This window comes from Chinchilla lanigera, unplaced genomic scaffold (genome assembly GCF_000276665.1).
Source record: "Chinchilla lanigera isolate Chin_1 unplaced genomic scaffold, ChiLan1.0 scaffold00001, whole genome shotgun sequence".
NCBI classification, from domain to species: Eukaryota; Metazoa; Chordata; class Mammalia; order Rodentia; family Chinchillidae; genus Chinchilla; species Chinchilla lanigera.
Window position 1 is genome coordinate 38,125,323 of NW_004955402.1, and position 21,079 is coordinate 38,146,401.

At 35.8% G+C, this 21,079-nt stretch overlaps 1 protein-coding gene across 3 annotated transcripts in view; it reads left to right on the forward strand.

The window, feature by feature from the left end:
* The window catches only part of Dcc (DCC netrin 1 receptor), a 1,095,765-nt gene that overhangs the window by 1,002,211 nt on the left and 72,475 nt on the right, over positions 1-21,079 (forward strand). For all 3 annotated transcript variants that reach the window (XM_005372942.2, XM_005372943.2, XM_005372944.2), the window contains exons 22-23: positions 11,164-11,229; positions 19,775-19,937. In XM_005372942.2, coding sequence (XP_005372999.1) covers positions 11,164-11,229; positions 19,775-19,937 — 229 coding nt within the window. The remainder of the gene's footprint in view (positions 1-11,163; positions 11,230-19,774; positions 19,938-21,079) is intronic.

Here is a 21,079-nt window from a genome sequence, read left to right on the forward strand (position 1 = left end):
GGATAAATTATTGCTTCTTCTCTCTGACCTCACCTTCCATGTTTCTTACTCAAATTTTCACATTTGCTGTGAAGTCAGAAGTATTTTCAGGAATAAAAGGAATTCCAAAGAATTATTGTCAGCGACTAAGTCTATTAACATATCTAAACAATTATACTTTTCTTCATCTACAAGTAACTTAGATTCTGTCATATGTTGTGATCTTTGGTGCCTTCCTCAGTCACAGCTCACATCCATTTGTTCAAGTTGATGAATTCTAAATTTTACATCACATTCAAAGCACTTAAATAAAATTAAGGGGGGCTGATGACATATAATTATCAGTAATAATTATTAGTAGTTATAGCAGTGTCACTAAATCCCTAGAAAGGAGGCATATAAAATTTGCTGGACTCCAAAATCTTATTACAAACACAATTGGTCTTCTGAGTTGATGGCCAAGTACTTGAAAAGTAACCAAGATAAATGATTCCTCTATGAGTTCTGAAAATAATGACAGAAATCTGTGTGGGATGCTTGCATGCCCAGCAGAAAGCAAATCAATTGAGAGTGTTTTATCACACCCGCTCTTAGACCTCTTTGTCCCCTTTTTCTGGGAAAATGATCCCACTCTTACATTTGTGACAGGAGATGAGTTTCTGGTTCCCTCTGGGAGGAAAGTTGACACTGTGAGTCAGAGTTAACCTGGCAGAGATGAATCTTAAGTAACGAAGCAGGAGGTTGAATTTGACTTACCTGGGAAAATGTGAGAAAAGTTTTGATTGTTCTGAAAACGTGGCTTTATAAATTCTTGTCAAAATTACCTTTTTTTAAGAACCTAACAGCCAATGTGAGGAGCATAAATATGGAAACAAAAAGTATTGGAATCAGTTTTAATTGGGGCAAATTATTTTCTTCTGACTAATAGCAATAGTAGTAGGACAATGATACAATTAACATAGAGGTCGTCGTCCTTTAATTTCATTGTAAGTCGCTGATATCTGGCATTTTTTAACTCTTAATCTCTATAATTTTCCATTTCTCATTGTCATTCGCTCTCATTCCATGTCCCAATTATTTCTGGAGATTCTAGCAGGCACACGTGGCCAATAAATTTGAAAGGAGCCAGAAGATTTTTAGAAATAAACCAGAGTTTAACTTTTTGGAGGGTCAGATGAGAAAGGCAGCTGCCCAGACCATGTGAAATGAGTGCAGAGAATGAGGAATAGCTGTGATTTAGATTCTGTTTTCCTTTCCATGTTTTGACTGAAACAACTCCATTTTGCCCAAGTCTGTCCTTGTGGCTATGTGTCATAATCAAATGAATCCCTGTGAAACTCCATCCAGGTGTCACCATTCTAAGAGCTTATGATTGGCTCATTTAATCCTAACAGTACTGCAAAAGATACAGCTATTACCTCCATTTGAGCAATAAAGAAGCTGAAGCTCAGAGAGTTTGAATGACTTTCCCTTAGAAACACAGCCAGTAAGTAGCAAGGGGATCATGCAGGCCAAGGAAACCTGTTCCAGAAACAATGATTTACATCATCAAGTGTGATCATCACATATTTGTTACCTCTGTACATTCACAGCCACACATATGCAGGTGACATCTTTAAACTTTCTGAGGGGCTGGGGATTTAGCTCAGCGGCAAAAGCGCCTGACTGGCACGCGCAAGGTTGTGAGTTCGGTTCCTGGTACCGGAGAAAAAACAAAACAAAACAAAACAAAACAAAAAAACAAATAAGCTTTCTGTATCTGAACTTTTATGTATTGATATTTTTCTTACATTGACTTTCTGTTCCCATCTCTAACTATTCTAAAGAACAAAGCAAGTGGCTCTCCACCTGAAGTTAACTTGTTAGTGGGAAGCCGCAGCCAGGAGTATGCGATCTTTATCTCAGAAAACAAAAGGGTGGTGCTAATTCCACTTAGCTCAGGCTGTCAATGGGAAATATCAAATGCTAGGTGGATTTAACAATAGAAATTTATTTTTCTTAGAGTTGGCTGGAAGCACCAGATCAAGGCTGAGCATCATGGGATTTTAGTGAGGGTCCTCTTCCTATCTGCAGATGTCTACCTGCTCACTGTGTCTTCACATGAGGAAGGGAGACAACAGCTCTCTCCTCTTGAAAGAATACTCTACTAATGCTATTGGATCAAGGCCTTATGTTTATTAGTTTATTTACCCTGTTTCCATAAATGCCCTACATCCCAATACAGTCATATAGAGGACTAAGGCATCAATATGTGAGTTTTGTAGAAGACATATATTGGTCCATAGCATCCATAATAAAATGGAAACTTGTTCTTTCACTCCCTAACTAATTATATTTCTACTTTCTCAGACAAAGAAGTAGAAAGTAATTTTATTGCTCAAAGTCACACAAATAGATTTGGTGGGACTGGAACCCAGAATGTTTCTAATTGCTGTGGTGCACAGTCCTTCTACTATAAACTGTGACTATACTTACAAAAAACAATGCTGTTTTTCTAAGTGGTTTTACCTTTTTTTGTACTGTTCAAGGCTTTTAAAAAACTTTTAGAAAATCTTTTTGTTTGGGTGTTGCAATAAAGGTTAGCATAACTACCAAATATGACTACTACTCAAAAATGATTTCCAAGTAAAATGTTTACTCTCAAGCAATTCTTTTTCACACTGTGATATTCTGTGCAACACCAAAATATCATTCTCCACCTTAAGGTCTGTGTTTGAAAATTGGGATAAGTCTGATGATACATATGATTTACCGAAAGTCCTACTGAGGTTATCAGTCTAACCCACCTGGCAATATGGCACACAGATGCAAAAGAAAGACAGAATATTCTGCAGTTGAGGAGCTCTGGGATGACCCATTGTTCTCTGTGAAACAAAAGGTCTGGTCTCTAAAAGCTCATGACTTTTATTGCTATCCATCAGGGCGATGGATAGAGTTGGAGGCAGAGTGAATAGGGCAAAGAAACTTTGTAACCACACCAGACACAGAGGCCTCCAATTAGCAATGCACAGATAGTCTTGATGGATGCAAGGCTGGCACCTTCACTGCCAGGAACAATGTTTCAATATAGCCAGCTCTACATAGCTCAGGAGAAAGGGTGAGAGAGAGGTCAGGCACAGGTTGTGTCAAGGGCTTTGTTTCTCGGGAGAAAGCAGTGAAGTGGTCTCCCATGATATTTCCCTATGTATTTTCATGCTTGCCCTTTGTGGCAATAGCTTAAATGCCATAGCAAAGGTAAAGAACCTTCAAGAGAGCAGGTAACTTTGTAAAATGACCCCTGTCACTATGAGGAGAACTATAAAGCAAATGCTCACTTGCAGCACTCCCAAGTGTCTTTCACTCACCGTGCCCTACGAGAGGGATGATCTGAAAGACTTGGCTGGGAAAGAGGCAGACATTGAAAAGCCAGTTTACACATGCTGAGGAAGAGGGCCTGTGTGAACTACTGATCCAGCAGGAGGGAGGAAGACGCCTTCTGAGCTAGGTAAAAGTGGAGAGAGCTCTGGCTTCCTCCATGATCAGAGCCACTGTGTGTGCTCTAAGTACAGGACGGAATCCAGTCCTTTAAATTTCAGTGCAATTCCACCACTGTGACTAGCTGGGTGACCAAGGATTAAGAATTCACTTCTTTTACATCTTCACCTGTAAAATGGTGATTTTGTCCAAATTATCTTTTGCGTTCTGTAGAGATTCAAGATTCTGTAGCTTTAAGATTGGCATGAACATCAAAACCTCAGGCTTAGCAACTTAGCATAATGTAGCAACTCTTACTAATGGCTTTCCCACTCTGCATCAATCGCTCTTCTATGCACTGTGCATGTACTGTCCTGTTTAATTCCCTTAACAACCTCACAGATGGAGAAAATGAGATAAAAAGGCAAAAATTTGCCCAAAGGCTCACAGTATGTAAGTGGTTAGTCCCAGATACAGACTCAGGCTACTTAATTTGAGGATTTTTGCTCTTCACCACTTTACAATTTCTAGAAATGTAGTGCATTCACTGGATCTTACTTTGCTATCAAGGAAGTTAAATTTAATAGTATCACCATAAGCTCACCTCATTTAAAGGAAAGTTCACCTCATTTAAAGGCCTTTGTCCTTCCTCAATAGGGTATTCAGGCCGGGTAGTCAACACTACACCTGCCATTTTACACTTCAGCAGTTTTAATCTCATGAATAAACAGAATGCTAATTATTTCCAGTTTCAGGGAAACAGGGTTTTCAAGGCAGTCTAGTCAAGCCTGGAATTTAGTTAATGTAATCCAGACTTTGTAGGGTTTGGATTACAGCAGTCAGGCTTCTGTTTGAAAAATTGAGACCTTTAGCACCTTCTGATGGGAGCTGTTTAATTGAAAATTAAAGCCTCTTTCTACTCTATTATTGTGTATACTTTCAATTCAGTCTATTATTCAGCTGCATGCTGTACACACTTGAAAAACTTATTCTTACTTGTGCTTTTCTCAGGCCTAAAATTTTGCAGTTCTGGAAATTATGAGTGTAGTAGAAAAGTGGAGGCGGCAAAATGAGTGATGTGCTTTACTTAAGAGTGTTAAGTACTTATCTTCCCAGCAAGCAGTCAAGTGGCTGCTTAAGGCAACCTCTCAGGAGTTTGCATGTTTTAATAGGTAACTATGAAAGATTGAAACATTGTCAGTACTCTTAGGAATTGGTGTGATTCATAGTAGAATTTTAACCTTCTCAGACCTGCCAGTTAGACATTTTTGTTTACAGGCCCTCAAGTAGTGTTTCATAAGCAGGTTCTTTTCCATGAGACTCACTGGATTGTTACATGCCTTTTTTTTGCTATAGACATTATCAAACAACAAGGTCTTCCTGGCCTTATTTTCTGCCCACATTTGTCAGTCCAGATTTCTTTCCAAATGATGCTTGAAAATTAAGACATTATTTTTGCCATCAAGATGCCAGCTGTCTGTCCCCAGGATACCAAAGTTCATCACAAAAATCTGCCAATCACTTTGGAAATAAAGTCTATCTTTCATGACTCTCTGCTGCAACTGGTATTAATCCCTCAGCCTTACCAATATTTTCTTTCTCAACTGAGTAAAATCTTTATCTTTTAAATCTCCCTTCTCAATTTTGTTTTCCAAGAAGAATTTTCTATTGTTCTATTTTTTTGTATTCTTCTGTCTGTCCACAACACGCAAATTATCCCTCACTATACTGCCCACTTCTGCTAACATGCCGTCTTTGTTCTTGGCTCAAAAGCCAGATTTAAAACCCTCCAAGGACAGAACAGCTTAAATTCATTTTCACCTTGCCACCCAGTCTCTAAGTTTGAGTGTCACATTATAGTTATCCACTAAGTGTTTGTTGAGGTAATAGTGATGTGCATGTTTAGGGGGTCATATAGGAAGATAGGCTTTGCTACCTAATAAAAAGCACAGGTTGAAGAATCCAAACATAATGGTATTCATGGCTGTCACTGATCTTAGGGAAGATGAGAAAGATGTAAAAGCATATTATTTCCATCCGAGAAAACCATATTCAATCATGTCCTAAAGTAAAAGAGCAACAAAAGAACAAGTTCCCTATGATTCAAGAAATGGCAGTCACCTTTGCAGATGATTTGAAACTCCTGTGACCTTTCCTTGGCCTCCCCCTTTTTTGATGTTCTTTGATAGAAAATAAACTTAGATAGATATAAACTTGAATTTTACCAGATACTTGTAGTACGGAGTGCAGAAAGTAGAAAATAGAAACTGATGGGCACAAGTAAACTTTTAAAATTATGCACATACAGAGACTGGGGATTTAGCTCAGCAGCACAGCATTTGCCTGGCAAGCGCAAGGTCGTGAGTTCGATTCCTGGTACCGGAAGGAAAAAAAAAATTATGCACATACAGTGTGAAAAGAACAGTGCTCACTTTTCACAGGATATCTCGCACAAGGTGAGGTGTGAAACAGCATTAGAAAAAAGACTAATTCTATGCGTCCATTTTCAAGTAGCATGCAATATAATTAGGAGGAGGATATTAACATTCCTAGCCCAGTGTGAAAAATCAAAAACTCCAAATCAGGTTGTACCGTCTACATATGAATGTTGTAGGATTTCATATGGGAAACCGTGTGGACTATAATAGAAAAAGCTTCATAACACCTAAGACCAGTTTTAAATATGTAATGTAAAATTTGAACCAATACGGATAATTTCAGAGGATAACATTTCTCTAGAGAAATTCCAGAACAGGAAAGTTAGGAAGCCAGGAAGATGGGAAAATAGTGACTGTTTAAGTGGTAATTCCAGCAATAGGAAGGGGTTTTAACTACAGATGAAGAATTGTTCTCTCACACCCCCCCCAACTCATCTCCTACTGTGCAGTCTGGTTCTTAACACACCACAGAGCTGTTGGTGGCCAGGACTGGGGGCCCAGGCAGCTTGCCAAGTACATCCCTGTTATGCAGATTGCTGCTCTTAGACTTTCTCTATGTTCTGCAAATATAGCCAGAGGTTTTGAAGAAGAAAAAGCAACAAGGATTTGTTGAACAATAAGACCATATGTGGTAGACATACTAACTGCTTTTACATTAAGAATATCAATCTCTTGATAAACTTTCTTGTATGATTATTTGAAATAAATATATTGGACCTTATGAAAGAGTGAAGAGAGCTAATGAGTTCTTTTTCTACTAATATTTTTTAAAATATCCTAAGTATTACTGGTCTGTATTTTGATGCCCTGATACCTTTGTTCACAGTCAGCAGTAGTATCAACTGCATGATAAAGTGAGCTCTTAGACATATTTTCCAGCCTCTGATAAAACATCTACTTGAAGTAAATCTCAATATGATCTGTATTTGGACAAAAAAGCTGTACTCAAGTGATGATAATAGATATTCTTTATCCACTGGTATACAAGATAAAAATTCAATGCAATTTCCATTATTATCACCAGAATTATGCTCAGAGAACCAATAGTAAGGTCAAGAAGATAGATCTGTGCTCTGCATCCTTGGAAGGATGAATATCGAACACTAGTTAGACGACCACTCTGTTTGACATAAGTTGTAAGCCATACGTATTTCTCTAGGGACTGAGAATGTGAATGGCGTTCTGGAGGAGCCACTTTTATCAGAAAAGACAGATTAAAATTATAATTACCATATCCAGTTTCCTTCATATCCTCTACAGATTAACTTTCCACTATCTCCTCCTTGAATGTATAAACATTCACAGAGAAAAACTCGACTTTATCACTGAAACCCCAGCTGAATTAATCTGTGGTAGGAACTAAAAAACTTGTATCATGGGAAATACTTACCAGCTGTGCTGAAAGTAGTAATTTAAAATAAACATGGTAGTGTTTCTTTGTACACACACACTACAATAAAAATATAGGAATAGTTTTTAAAGTGATATATAAGAAACAGAACATAAAGATTAAACTGAAGAATCATAACTTAAAATGTGTATAAAGCATTAATGCCTCACAAAATATCCGAGCTTATATTAGTCACTCCTCAGTCACCAAGAACTTAGTGCACATGTCACTTTGGTTAGTACCAGAGAACAGAACAAGGGGACACTTGCTGAAGGTGGGTGCAATATTTCTGTTTATCATTTTTCCTCAATTCAGAGAGCAAGGCAGGGAAGTCGTGGAGATTTTAACTTTTGTCCAAGAATATTGCTCCTGCCAAAAAGATGAAAACACATTCTAAAATGTAGCTTTTAAATAAAATATGAAAGCTAATTTCTTAATTAACTTTGTAGTTCATGATTTCAAAAACCAAAGAGTAAGAGTATGACATTGCTGGTTAAAGTCCACCTAAGAGACATTTAGATAAAATAAATTTATATATATATATGTATTATTTTGAACAAGTCAAAACTATCCACAAGCTACTTCTTTACAATTGATCATGACTCCATTTCTTTTGTTTAATTTTGCTTTCTGGTACTAATAGTTCCCAATTTCAAAGCAAAGTAAAAGCAAAAAACATTTGCTTTAATTATTGAAACTTTCTGACTTCCTGGCAAATTGTTTGTTATTTTGTTTTTGTAAAATTAACTGGATGAAATCATACATAGTTAAGTGATACATAAATTCATTACTTTTCAGCATCTTTGTTATTTCTCTAATACTCAATTTGTGTTTAGAAACATGGACAGATACTAATATAACATAGCATTATTCTTTATAATCAACAGAATGACATTTATATAGTACATTTTGATCACTATGTTCATATAAAATCATGATATTATTTATTTAAAAAAGAAAAGAACTACCATTTTAAATTCTTTGAGCCATGCTAGCTTAATTTGAGGAAAAAGTAGACACTGAAATTATACTATTTCCCAAAACAGTTACATTTAAATATTCAAAGAATGAATTTAATTGTTTAAAATTTCAACCTCAAAAAGAAATCAAACTTTTGGTATATTTTATCAAAAAAGTAGACTGGGATTTTAAAATAAATGTAATTATGGAAACTATAGTATAATACCACGGAAAATAATACATTATTTTTAATTGCAAGTTCTTTTGGTAATTGTACATAAAAGAAAAATGTTTTAACCCAATCTGTCATTTTATAGTAATAGATTAAGTTATTCTTAAATCTTTAAAGCCAGAGAAAATTAAATATTATATGCATTATGCTAATATTAAATATGAATAGACATGTTCAAGCTCTGGATCCAGTGAACTCGCTTTGTCTGTTTTAGCAAGATCCATAGCTAATACATCATTTATACCCCCTTTCCCTGAGGATCTAAGGGATGGTTTTCATATAGTAGGCATTTAATAAATGTTGAATGAATTATTACCAGTTTGATGTACTTTAATAAAATTAGGACCTCTGGGATAGGGCAGTAGTTTATATCTTTGCATTAAGCAACTTTCAGTCCAACCGTCTTCCAAATACTAATTACTCCTCTGCTCCTCTAAAGCAGAGTTTATGAAATTAACCATGCAAAATGATTGCATCAAATGCTGTTCCACAGCAGCAACCCTCTAAAATGCTTGGCCTGCTTGGCAGCGTCATCCCGTATCCTTTGCTCTTCAGTCTGCAATATTTTCTCACTTTATAACTTTGTACTGCTTATTTTACAACAGTAAGAGAATCTGTTGTTGTAGTTAACTTATTCTTTCTTCTGTTAATGAAGCCTTCCTGAAATTTAAAAACATGTTTCAGAGAATGGAAACAATGCACAAAATTAGAAGTTGATTTCTTTTTCTTTAGATCAAGAGATCCCAGGCTCATCAGTACCTCAAAATTGGATTTTGTGTTTTCCCACTGAACTGATGGGAAAGAAATCTAAATGACCGTAAATCCAGTCTTGTTCACTGATGATATGATATTTCCCTAAGCACTTTCTATGGGATGTGTCAAAAATTAATTTTCTTTTTTGGTATCAATCTAATGATAACCTGTACATGTTAACTCCTGTTAATACACTAGCTTCTATCAGTGCAATGTCCACGTTTTAAGCCACCCACTTACTTAGAAGTTTTGCAAAGTTCTTTTATCTTACCTACCACTCTGACCTGTTATTTTTCTATTGAAATTAACAGTGCAATCAATAGCCTGGCTAAATCTAAAGGGTACAATACCTATAAAGCTCTACATTTAAGTTATATATGGATGTGCTTTGTGGGCTTGTTTTCACTTCCACGCACGGTCTAGAGGGGAGAGTTAGAAGCTTCATTAAAAAGACATTTTTCAGGAAGCTAGAGGAAAAGGAAAGTCCTCCGTAGGCTATCTACCTAATTTCCAGCCAGTACCGTATTACTCCCAACAGGAAGCACTTATTGCTTTTACTGGCCTAAGTGATGAGGCTGTTAGCATCCTTTTTAGCTGACTGCTTTGCAATCTAGCTGCTTTCAGTTATGAAAAGAAATCATCTTAATATTCATATAAGACTTCTGTCTCACTTCATTTCTTCCAACACTGATCTCAGTGTCCCATGAGCACAGCTGATTCTCTGCTCACTGAAACTTCAAATGTGTCAGACTTACATAAGCAAAGTACTCCTTGGAAAGGGGCTTGTCAACAGTTTAGTCAGAGACAGAAATTTTTTTTAATTTCTGTTCATTTCAGGTGTCCTTACATCTACCTCCTCTCAACTTTCACTTTCTAATACACTCACAGTCCTTGGCTGATCAGGCTTTAAATGTGTCGTTTGACACTAAAGACATAATTGAATGTGACTGGAATTTTTCATCTCTTAGTAGAATCTTGATGTTGATTCTAACTTTAGTTGTGACTCGCCAACAAAAATATTAAAAAATTTGAGTGTATGGTCAGTGAACAGAATTCCAACTTGTTTCTTCATGGCTCTTTTGCAAATAAAATAATGAGGTCTTAGGAAAGCTTTAACAGAAGAAAAATTTAGTATGGAAAGGAAAAAAATTACAAGGCTAGGACTTGAAAGTCATAAAGATGAAGTAAAGTGAAATCCACAGGTAAGAGAGAACAATGTGTTATCATGGCGGACTGCTCCCATCAATTTCTCTACATCATCCACTGATTAGAACTGCTTTCAGAAAAGCCTTTTGAAGGAAATACAGTGGAATTAGCTGTATTTTGTATGTGTTTGTATATAATGTTTACTCTCTAATATTTTTCTATAGGCAATCCACCTAGATATTCTAAAATTCCAATTCTAATCAAATAATTACAGTTTTACACACACATCAATAAAAAGAATTACTTGCAGTAAGACACCATTAACTAAGGTTTGGATGATAGTATAATTATTTCTGGCTAATTCTGACTCAGTTCTCTTAAATACTGCTTTCACAACTGTTAAATTCCTGCTAGGACACAGTATTTCCAGCAGTATCTCCATCTAGTACCTCATTCCCAACCACCTTGTTTGGCACATTAAAATTTTAAAAAACCCTCAGAGCTGTGCTACATGAAACATGTTGTTTCCTGAGAGGAAAACAATGGGAAGGTGTCACGAAGTCATATTACATTGATAATAGTAAACACTGAGTCTATTTATGCGACAGACTTTTCTCATATATGCAAAATATCATTTTCTCACAGGATTGATGCTGTCAATACTATCAGACTTTCTTGAGGTGGCCAAAATAATCTTGCTCAGTTACTATGTATTTCAAAATATTTGTTCATTTTGTCTGTTCATTTTGTTTCATTTGCGCCTTCCCGGGGTATATCCACTAATGTTCTGATATGCCTTCCTGAATAAACAGGTCGTCATGGAGATGGAGCTTACTGGCCAGTTGATACAAATTTGATTGATAGAAGCACTCTCAATGGTAAGTACATAAATTAGGTTCTATTGGATTAGTTACACTAATTAAATAGTTCATTCTAAAGTTTCGGAAGCAGATTTTCTGTTGACAAATGCTCAGAACCTGGCACTTAGGGTTTTATTGGGATAATAGAAACATTAATCTATTAGTAAACTGTAGCAGTTCTACCAGATGATTCCAACCAGAGATGAAAGCTACATTAGTTTTTTTTTCTCTTTAAAATGAAAAAAATCATCAGAGAAGTCTAAATATTGTACAGATGATACAGGGCTACTAAATACCTATATTTAAAATGTGAAAATATATTTTAAATGTTTACAGCTGTTTAATTTTATTAGAGAGAAATAAGTACAGTTGATTAAACTAAAGCAAGCTAAGTGTAATTACAAATTAATGTTACTGAGACTGTATACCTATAGAGTACAAGTATTTTGTAAATCCTTGAGCATTTTATTATTAATTTTACTTTGCATCATCAAGATTATACACTTATTTTGCTCATTCTCGTTGATACTTGCCCATGTAGCTGCTGGTTTTTTTGATGACCTGATTAAGGTAGTACCTAGAAATTCACTAGGAACAGTATGATGTGGGGACTTCATTCTATGACTCTGTTCTCCGTTTGGCAGAAACAGAATCTTTGAAAGAATGTGGTAATACTAATCAAGTTTCCAAAAGACTAAAATAAAATCAATCAACCAATCAGTTTACATGTCTCTCTGTCTATCTGTCCGTTTATCTATCTATCACTATTAACTGGTTTGATTTGCTGAAAAATATCAAACACGCAAAATGTAATAATGAGCAATGTGTAGATATCACTAAGTCTAAGACTCTAAATGTGCAACATCTAACTGGAATCTCTCTTATGTACATGCAGCATGCATTGTCATATGCTTCTCTTCTGTCATCATTCCTTACTCTTATGTAAACACTTTCCCATTTGATGTCTATTACATATCTATACAGTATAACATGCCTAAACTGTATAACGTAACATATTTATAAACTTATAGGAATGTTGTCATATCTAATGTATTTCACTGTGACTTGCTATTATCTATAACTTTGTTTTTTAGACTTATCCAAGTGTTTGTAAAGAGCTCTTGCTCCTTTACCTTTGCTGCTGTACAGTACTCTAACTCTACAGAACAATACAATTATTTATTAAGCCTATTAGGAAGTTTCATGAGAAATTTGATTACTGAATAAGTAAATTTTCATTTTGGTGATGCCTTATTAAAAGCACAAGTGAGAAGCCAAAATTGTGGTCTATAAGTTGTTTTTAGAGTATGAAATTAGAGTAAGAGGATGAGTTAAGTGGTTATTTCTTAATGTAATATATAATAATATGCATAGTTCACCCAAAAAGAAGAAAAACATATACATATATTTATATATATACAAAGTGAATATATATGAGAATACCTGAAATTCTGTCCTCTGGCCAACGGTACACTCAGGAACGTATTTTACTTGTTCACTCTTCCTTTTAAGGTGTTTTCCTCTGCTTTTAGTGAATCCCTTCTCTGCTGTTAATACCTTTCACCTAAATGTAGACAAGGATATTTCCTTACATTTAAATTTTTCTTAGTTCACTCTGCTTGTGAAATCCAGTACTTTAAGTTGGGGAATTTATAAGCAACAGGAATTTCTTGGTCAGAGTTCTTTAGGCTGTAAAATCCAAGATCACGATGCCAGAAAGGTAGGTATCCAGTGAAGGCTCAGTGTCTCCTTCAGAGATGACGCCTTCTAACTGTGCCCTCCCATGGTGGAAAGGGCAACCACATTCCCCCAGGGCATTTAACATGGACATTAATTCCATTCATGAGGGTTCTGCCCCACCTAATCACACCCCAGCGACCCTACTGCTTAAGGCCTCCATAATGGACGTTAGATTTCCTATGAATTGGGGGTGGGGGAGCCACAAATATTTAAATTATAGCAAGCTTCCTGAATATATATTCTAATTAAGCCTCTCTAAAGTAATATCCAGGTTGTTCTCTCTGGGCTATTCAGAATTTCCTATAGTCTGTCATGCAGTCCCTCTTTGATTTAATAGTTTGGCTTTTTTCTTTTCTTTTCTTCTCTTTTCTTCTCTTTTCTTCTCTTTTCTTTTCTTTTCTTCTCTTTTCTTTTCTTTTCTTTTCTTTTCTCTTCTTTTTATTATTTTTGGTACTGGCAATCAAACTTAGGACCTTGTGCTTGCCAGGCAGACTCTTGTATCACTGGGCTATATCCCCAGCCTCTCCTTCCTGATTTAAGTAGCACTTGCTAAGCATAATACCTAGCTCTTCTAGTCTTCTGATATAAACCACAGGCACTGTGAAAGCTCAGAGCAGGAAGATGAGAGGAGTGAAGATTTGAGAGTGAAAACAGACCAATAGCACACTCCATGTAGTGGGTTCAGGTAATGATAGTTCCTCCCCAAAACTGTGCAGATTGTATTAACCCTGCTTTGATTGCCACTTTAAATTTCAAATTGATACCAAACACACTTCAGTCTTTCAAGCAGTCAGTCAAGAAATACTACTAAGGTTTCACTGAACCCAAGCCTCTTATATTGAGCTATAGGCATAATTTGAAAGACAGACCATGGCAGGAACAATAAAGGGGCAGAATTAAATAGGTAGACAGGGAAGAGAAATACACTCTAGAGAGATGACAGATGCTGAGAAAAATCCCAGCAATAGGCAGGAGGATAAAAGAAAGAAGCTACTGAAATAGCATAGGGATATATAACTGGCATATATACCTTAGATGGAAAGGTTCTAGGTTCACAGTCATGCAGAGAATAACATTGTCTTCTGTGGAATCATCCAGCGGTGCCACTTTTGAGAGGCTATTTCAAAAGGGAGTTTTGAATAAGAATTCATCCCTCATTATGAACATGACCACAGTATCATACTATTTGAAAAGACAGAGCCCCAGGAAATTACAAAAGAAATAAATGTAGATAACAGAGAAAAAGTAATTATCCTGGAGTAGCTTTCAACCACTTCTAACCAGTGCTCATGAGTATGCAAGGTGGAGCACAAGTAAACTACAGACACAGAAGTATATACTTTCTTAAAACATTAAATTATTTCTAATTGCCTATGAATCAGAGGTTTAAAAAAAACTTTACAAAAGATTATAGTCTCTATGTACATATGCATCTCCATGTATATATGTACAAGAAATGAGAATCAGTTTAAATTTGCCTAGGCCTTGTGCATTTTTAGCTGCCAAATATGGCAATTCCAATTTTGGACCAAGCTTAAAAGTTTGGTCCTGTTTCAACATCCTCTTCAAAATAAAATGAACTTTTGGGCCAAAAGAAATGTAAAATAAATAAATAAATAAATAAATCTCAGCCAGAATTAATCATGAATAGTACATAAGTCAAAAGGACTTTCTTTTTCAAAGGACTCAGATCTCAGATGAAGAGCACGACAGTAATTGGGAAAAATGCATGTTACTATATTGAGTATTTTTTTTATTCATTTTAGAGTCCAAGTAAGAATACAATTATAATTAAATTTGACCTGATAAATATTATCTTAGAGGACAAAGTCTTGAAGATAAAATAGATAATGACATCCAGTGGCTTTGGGCCAGTTTATATAAATTATTGACATTATCCCTTCATGATCTTCTGCATCACTTAATGATGTTCTAAGGATTTCACATTAATTGAATGTCATAAAAAAGCATCTGAAATATTTCTAGATTCCTTACCGGAATCACAAAGTTTTACATGGGCTAGTTATAGTGAATCAGTAACTTCAAGAGGCATAGGTGATAGAAGGCACATTTAATCTAGTTCCTACTCTGTTCACTAGCAGAAAAGCTGATGATAAAATGTGATTGACTTTAGTCCTTGATTCTACAACCAAATCAACGAAGGCCTCTGAGAACCTGGCTTCCCAATTAAAATTCTTCTAGTGTCTTAAGCTTTCAGGAGGGAGTGCTTTCCAATTAGATATGCAGGTGAGATCACTATGTGATAAAACCCCAATTGTGTCTCACCTTTACGAAGCAGGTTGCATCAACAAAAACATCTTAAAGTTTGAGTTCCGAAAACTTAATATACAATGACATTGCACGCAGCTTTCCTTAGAGTGACAGAATAACAGAGGTTTCCTGGCTCTCTCTACACTAGCTGGGCTCATCTTTCAAAGTACTGTAATAGAATAATGGCTTATTGTCAGGATACTCTAGCCACTTGCAAATAAATTTAGGACCTGCTAATCATTTACCTTCCCTTTTTGCTTGCCAGTCCTTTAAAAATGCAGTTTTGGCATTCAGGTAAAGAAAAACAAAGCTATAGTTCATGTTTACTCTTATGGTTGAAAGCCCTTAATTAAAATGTGGAAACTGAAGAGGCTTCCTAAATTACCTTCTGAAGGCAGGTAGAATCAAAGCTAATGCATGGCGACATAGTAGTATTTTACTTTTACGATCCATCCCTTTTTAGATTATGGGTCACCTTCCTAACACTGAGAAATCTCCAACTTCTAAAAGTATATAATTGGTGTGAATGATAACAGTTGTGAAAGGCACTTCAGCTTGATCCTTACTTTCTTATTGCTAGCCCCAGTTTCCTTCTGTCATTCGTTCTGCCTATACCTTGCAAAATCCGTTTTGAAAATTTTATTTATATAAATGCTTTAACAATTATTTGATTGACCCAGACCTTTGAAAACAAAGTTAAACTTGATATATTTTAATACCTTGTTATATCATTATTAATGAAAAAGTCAGGCTTATTCATTAATTTTAGGAAGACTGTGCATGTATTAGGCACTCTAGAAAACTTGACAGATATTCTACCGGGGTAGCTGTCAGACAAAAGGCCAAGTTTGCTCTCTGCTTCAAAAGACGTATTTAGTTTTGCAGAATCCAATAACATATTAACTAACCCAAATAAAGTATATGTAAGTTCTTAAATGTTTCTATGAAATGATCCATCTGAAATTGGTAAACATTTAGAAGACACTCAACAATATACTCAAAGAAATACCCATAATTAAAGTTTACGGCTGTCTCCCAGATGGGAAGACAACTGTAGCTGCCTGCATTTCCAGGACCCAGAACCCTGACTAAAAGACTCTGTGCTCACCTCTCATCCATTCATTGTCATGTCCGACAGGACTTTAAGGATTCTGGTCTAACCTCAAGCCCTAGGATCTGGGATTGACTTATTCAGGGTTAGGGTTTTGTGCTCAGTTAAGCCACTTAAACTTTTGGATTCCATCTCACAGAATAATCACAGCTCTCCGGAGCACACTTACAATCACAGCATTTCCCCACACAGCTTCCCACGGAAGCCTGAAAAGTGGAAAATGTCCTTTGGACTCCAGTTCTCCTGCATGCACTGGTTGTAGGTTGGTGAACTCAGGTTTCTTCTTACTTGCATCAGGCTTTTGAAAAACAGATATAGAGTGAGTCAGCCCCCATTCTCTACAGATTCCATATTTGTGAATTCACCTCCATACGAAAGCTTCATAACCTGAAAATCAACACTAAAGGTACCTTCATGGCTGCTCATGGGAAAGTGCAAAGTGGCAAAAAATTTCATTTGCCCCCCAGCTCATGTGTCCAGCTGAGATGGAACAGGCGGATCTTTGCCTGCTTGCTTAAGCCTTAGATTGAATGGATGTTCTTTTTGTAGTATATTGAGGGCTATCTTCTTTTATACTTTCTGTTGGTGATTTTAATGTTCAAAATGACTGCCCAAATAATGTTAAAGTGCTTTCTAGTGTGTATAAGTATAAAAGAGCAAGCTTATATATGTTTTATTCAGGCATGAGTTTATACCATAGTGCTGTTGGCTGCAAATTCAATGTTAATGAATCAATATAATATATTTTTTTAATAAAACTGTCTGTAAGTAAAACACACATAATGCAAGGTTCTGTACATTGCTTGGCTGATAAAAAATATAATCAGAGGCTCACAGAAACTTAACCTGGATTTTTCTTTAGAAGAATAGTCAAGTATCACTAATTCAGTGTTGACAATAACTTTATAGAGCACAGCTACTTCAAGTAACAACGAAGTCATCACTGCTCTTGGCTTTCTTCACTTCCCATTCGATGTCAGTTATTCTGAACAACGTGTTTGATTTGAGAGTAGGATATTAATGAACTACCTTGTATACCAACTTTTAAACTAATGGGAACTTTTATGAGGAATAATAAAGACCTGGAATCAAAGCTTAATAATGAGTCCTAACGCCTCTTAATTCTTCAAAGAAAATGATCTCATCATAATCTCACTAGGGTTTGCAGGATTTAGTCTTCATTTCCTGATTTAAAATATGATGTCTCATGGGGCTGGAGTTTTAGCTCAGCGGCACAGCGCCTGCCTGGCAAGCACAAGGTCGTGAGTTTGATTCCCAGCACCAGAAAAAAAAAAACAAAAAATAATAATAAGAGAAAGAAGAAAATAAAATAAAATATGATGTCTCCTTGTGTGGAAAGATATTGGAATAATTCTGGTTTACTAGGTTTTAAAAACTGTTCATAGTGTGTACTATTATGTAGGACTAGAATTAAGTCTGTTGAACAGTTTAGTTTAAGCCATGGTAGTAAAGAACCTAAGGCTCCAAACCGTCTCCCTTAGGAGCTTTCACATGAGAAGTTAGTTTATTCCAATTAATTATTTTATTAAACATAGAAAGGGCTTTGAAATTTTACTATGTAAGAACTTTACTAATAACGAGTAAATCTATGATACAGAAAGTTCTGACATTGCCCCATTCCTTTGTAGTAAATGTAAAAATTACTTCAAAGAAATCTTATTTCTCTCATTTATAATCAGACTCTTTTTAACAGAAATTTAAATATTTAAATACTTACCAAAATAAGTCCCTCCCTCTGAGATTCAAGATATATCAGGTGGGCTTATTATTCCCCCAGTGATAATGAACCAGTAATAATTTATTTAGGCTTCATTTATTTAAGTTTCAAAGATGTGATGATTTGTAGATAACTTGTCAAAAGACATCATTTTGATTTTTCAAGTACTGAGTTAGTATGTCTTCCTTTGTAAGAAAAAGTTAATTTGTCTTTCATGTCAGAGATGTTTGCTGATGAATTAGTAGTTTGGATGTTCACAAGAGAAGCATTGCAAATACTACTGTAGATAGTTAATATAGGCAAGGTTTTACATAATGCTGCACTGTACATTATGCACTTACTTGGGCTTGTATTTAGTCTAATTTTGACAGTAACTGTACACAGTATTTATTGTTATTTCCAGTTTTCAGATGAAGGCACTGAGATTCCCAAGACCTGAATCTTTCTCCACAGAACATAGAAAACTAATATGTTATGAAAAAAAAATCAAACTAAGTCTATGAAACTGTTCATACTCTGTTTTTTGGTACATTCTAAATTAATCCATTAATAATATTATAAACTAATGTTAACATTTAAAAGTATATGACATTTAACTACAAACATGACATAGAGCAGAGAAGTTTTAATTACTTCCTCACTGAATGCTAAAAAGCAGATTTAAAAAATCATTAACCATTCTTGTTTAGGTTAGCACTGATGAAAAATGCCTTATTAATCTGTTAGTCTCTTCCCAAATATTTTCTACCATAAAATACAACACAAGAACACACTTCTATCAAAAATTTATGACATGTTTTTGAACCCAGAAAAGTGCCTTTAAGTGGGTTTCATGTCCTCTTGACAGGTTGGAAATTAAACATGCCTTCCAGGTAGTATCTTTAGAGGAATGAAAGTAAATTCTGAGTGATAGGTGTCAAAAAGTTTGCAATTCACACAGTAATATTTTCTCATAAACCACAGCCTCTTTGGTTCAGAGCAGTTGGGAATTCTGACAGTACCAAATAGAATCTTTTTAGTTCATCTCCCTCTACCAAGGAAGATATCTTACTTTTTACACACATATAACTCATATCACAAATTCACCTTTGAAAGTGTTCAAATCAATGTTTTTCCATGTAGTCACAATTTGTGCTATAATCACTACTGTCTATTGCATAAAATCTTCATTTCTCACAATGCAACCTTCTATCCACTAGCACTTCTTCCTCACTGACATTGTTTGTATCCACTAGAAATCACCAGTCTACATATGTCCTTCTCTATGTTTGCCTGTTCTCGACATTTTATATATGTGGAGTCATGCAATATCTGACCTCCTTTGTCTTCTTTCACTCAGCATAGTATTCTCATGACTCATCCACATTGTCACATGTCAGCACTTCATTCCTTTTCATGTCTGGGTAATATTTCATTACCTGGATGTACCACATTTGCCAGGTGTCAGATGTGTGGGTTTGTTTATCTACTTGACTGTTCTGAGTGATGCTGCTATGAATGTTTCTGTGCAAGTTTTCATGTGCATACACATTGTTAATTAATTTAGATGGGAAGCTTAGGCAGTTTCCTCCATCTGTCACTGCTTTCTTCCAGCAGCAAGAATGCTCATTACGCTAGAAGTCTTCCCTGTTCCTACAGAGATTAATAATCACTGGTAGCGATGTCCCCCCAAACCTGAACTTCGTATGCTTGCCATTTTCCAGAGCCGCCCATTGGACAGATGCACCCTCCCCACGGCAGTGCCACACCTCAGAAGAACAGCAACCTGCTTGTGATCATTGTGGTCACTGTCGGTGTCCTCACTGTGCTGGTTGTGGTCATCATGGCAGTTATTTGCACCCGGCGCTCTTCAGCTCAACAGAGAAAGTAAGTGACAATTGACCCCCTGAAATGAAAAAGAAGTCCTCATGTTTTTGCGTTGTCTTTTTGACAGCTTTCTTCCTGTGTTCTTCCATAATTCACCATGATCCTTATCTCTTGACCCTGGCGTGCCTTACTTTTTATCTGTTCAGGCCTGTAACTAAGAAATGGACAGACTTGCAGATTTAACAGCATCCCTGGAGATCCACTTGCATGTCTGTTTGTTTTTACTTATCAGGGTCAGATTCCTCTTTCCAGGCAAGGGCAGATATTCTTTAAGTAACATTCAGAAGATGTGCTCATGCTCCGACCCTCTCTGCAATCATGTATAGGCAGTTGGAGATAGTGTTCCTCTGTTAGTACTTATTTATTATTTTTGACAGGAAGGCCTGTAGGCACTTAATCAGTGCTTTTTGAATGGGTGACTAGATATAGAATTGCAAATGCAATGTCATTATGGTCCTAGAGGGTGCTTAGCATAGAGGCAATAGTAAAGAAATACAGATTCTGCAGCTTTGAAAGGGTTCCTATTTCCTCAGGTTGTCAGATGTTAAAACTGTTGAAGTGTTTAAAATACTTCATATCACGTATCTCCATGTTCAAGCATATACAGAAAATGGTACATTAAATGCAAAGTTTAGAATGGCAGTATGATTTTTACTTGGCTCATCCCCCTCAAGAAACATCTATGACCAGCATGTTTTCCTGTATTAGCTGGTTCTTGAAGTCAACAATAATCTCCTAGGCATTCTTTGCTTCTATGAAGCAGCAGTCCTTTTCAAATATACTGATAGTTTTCAACAATAATTCCTGTGTTGACTGCTATTTTTACTCAGGCATGGTACTTCCTCTGAAAGCCTGAGGTGTGGGTCCAGAGATGGCTGGTTTGGCAACTACATACTACAATAATTACTGGACCAAGATTCTTCAGCAAGCAATAATTTTTTATTGTTAATTGTTCAAAATCCCTCTCTCTCTTTTATAAATACAATAACTCTATTTGTTGATCTCTCATGCATTTCTCAATACTCTGAAGTGTTTAGAAACAGAATGGGGGAAGATATACTTACCAAAGAAAGTGAAAAAAAAAAGATTTATTATTTTTTTTTTTAATTTTAAGGATAAAAGGAGGGAAACATTAACAGACA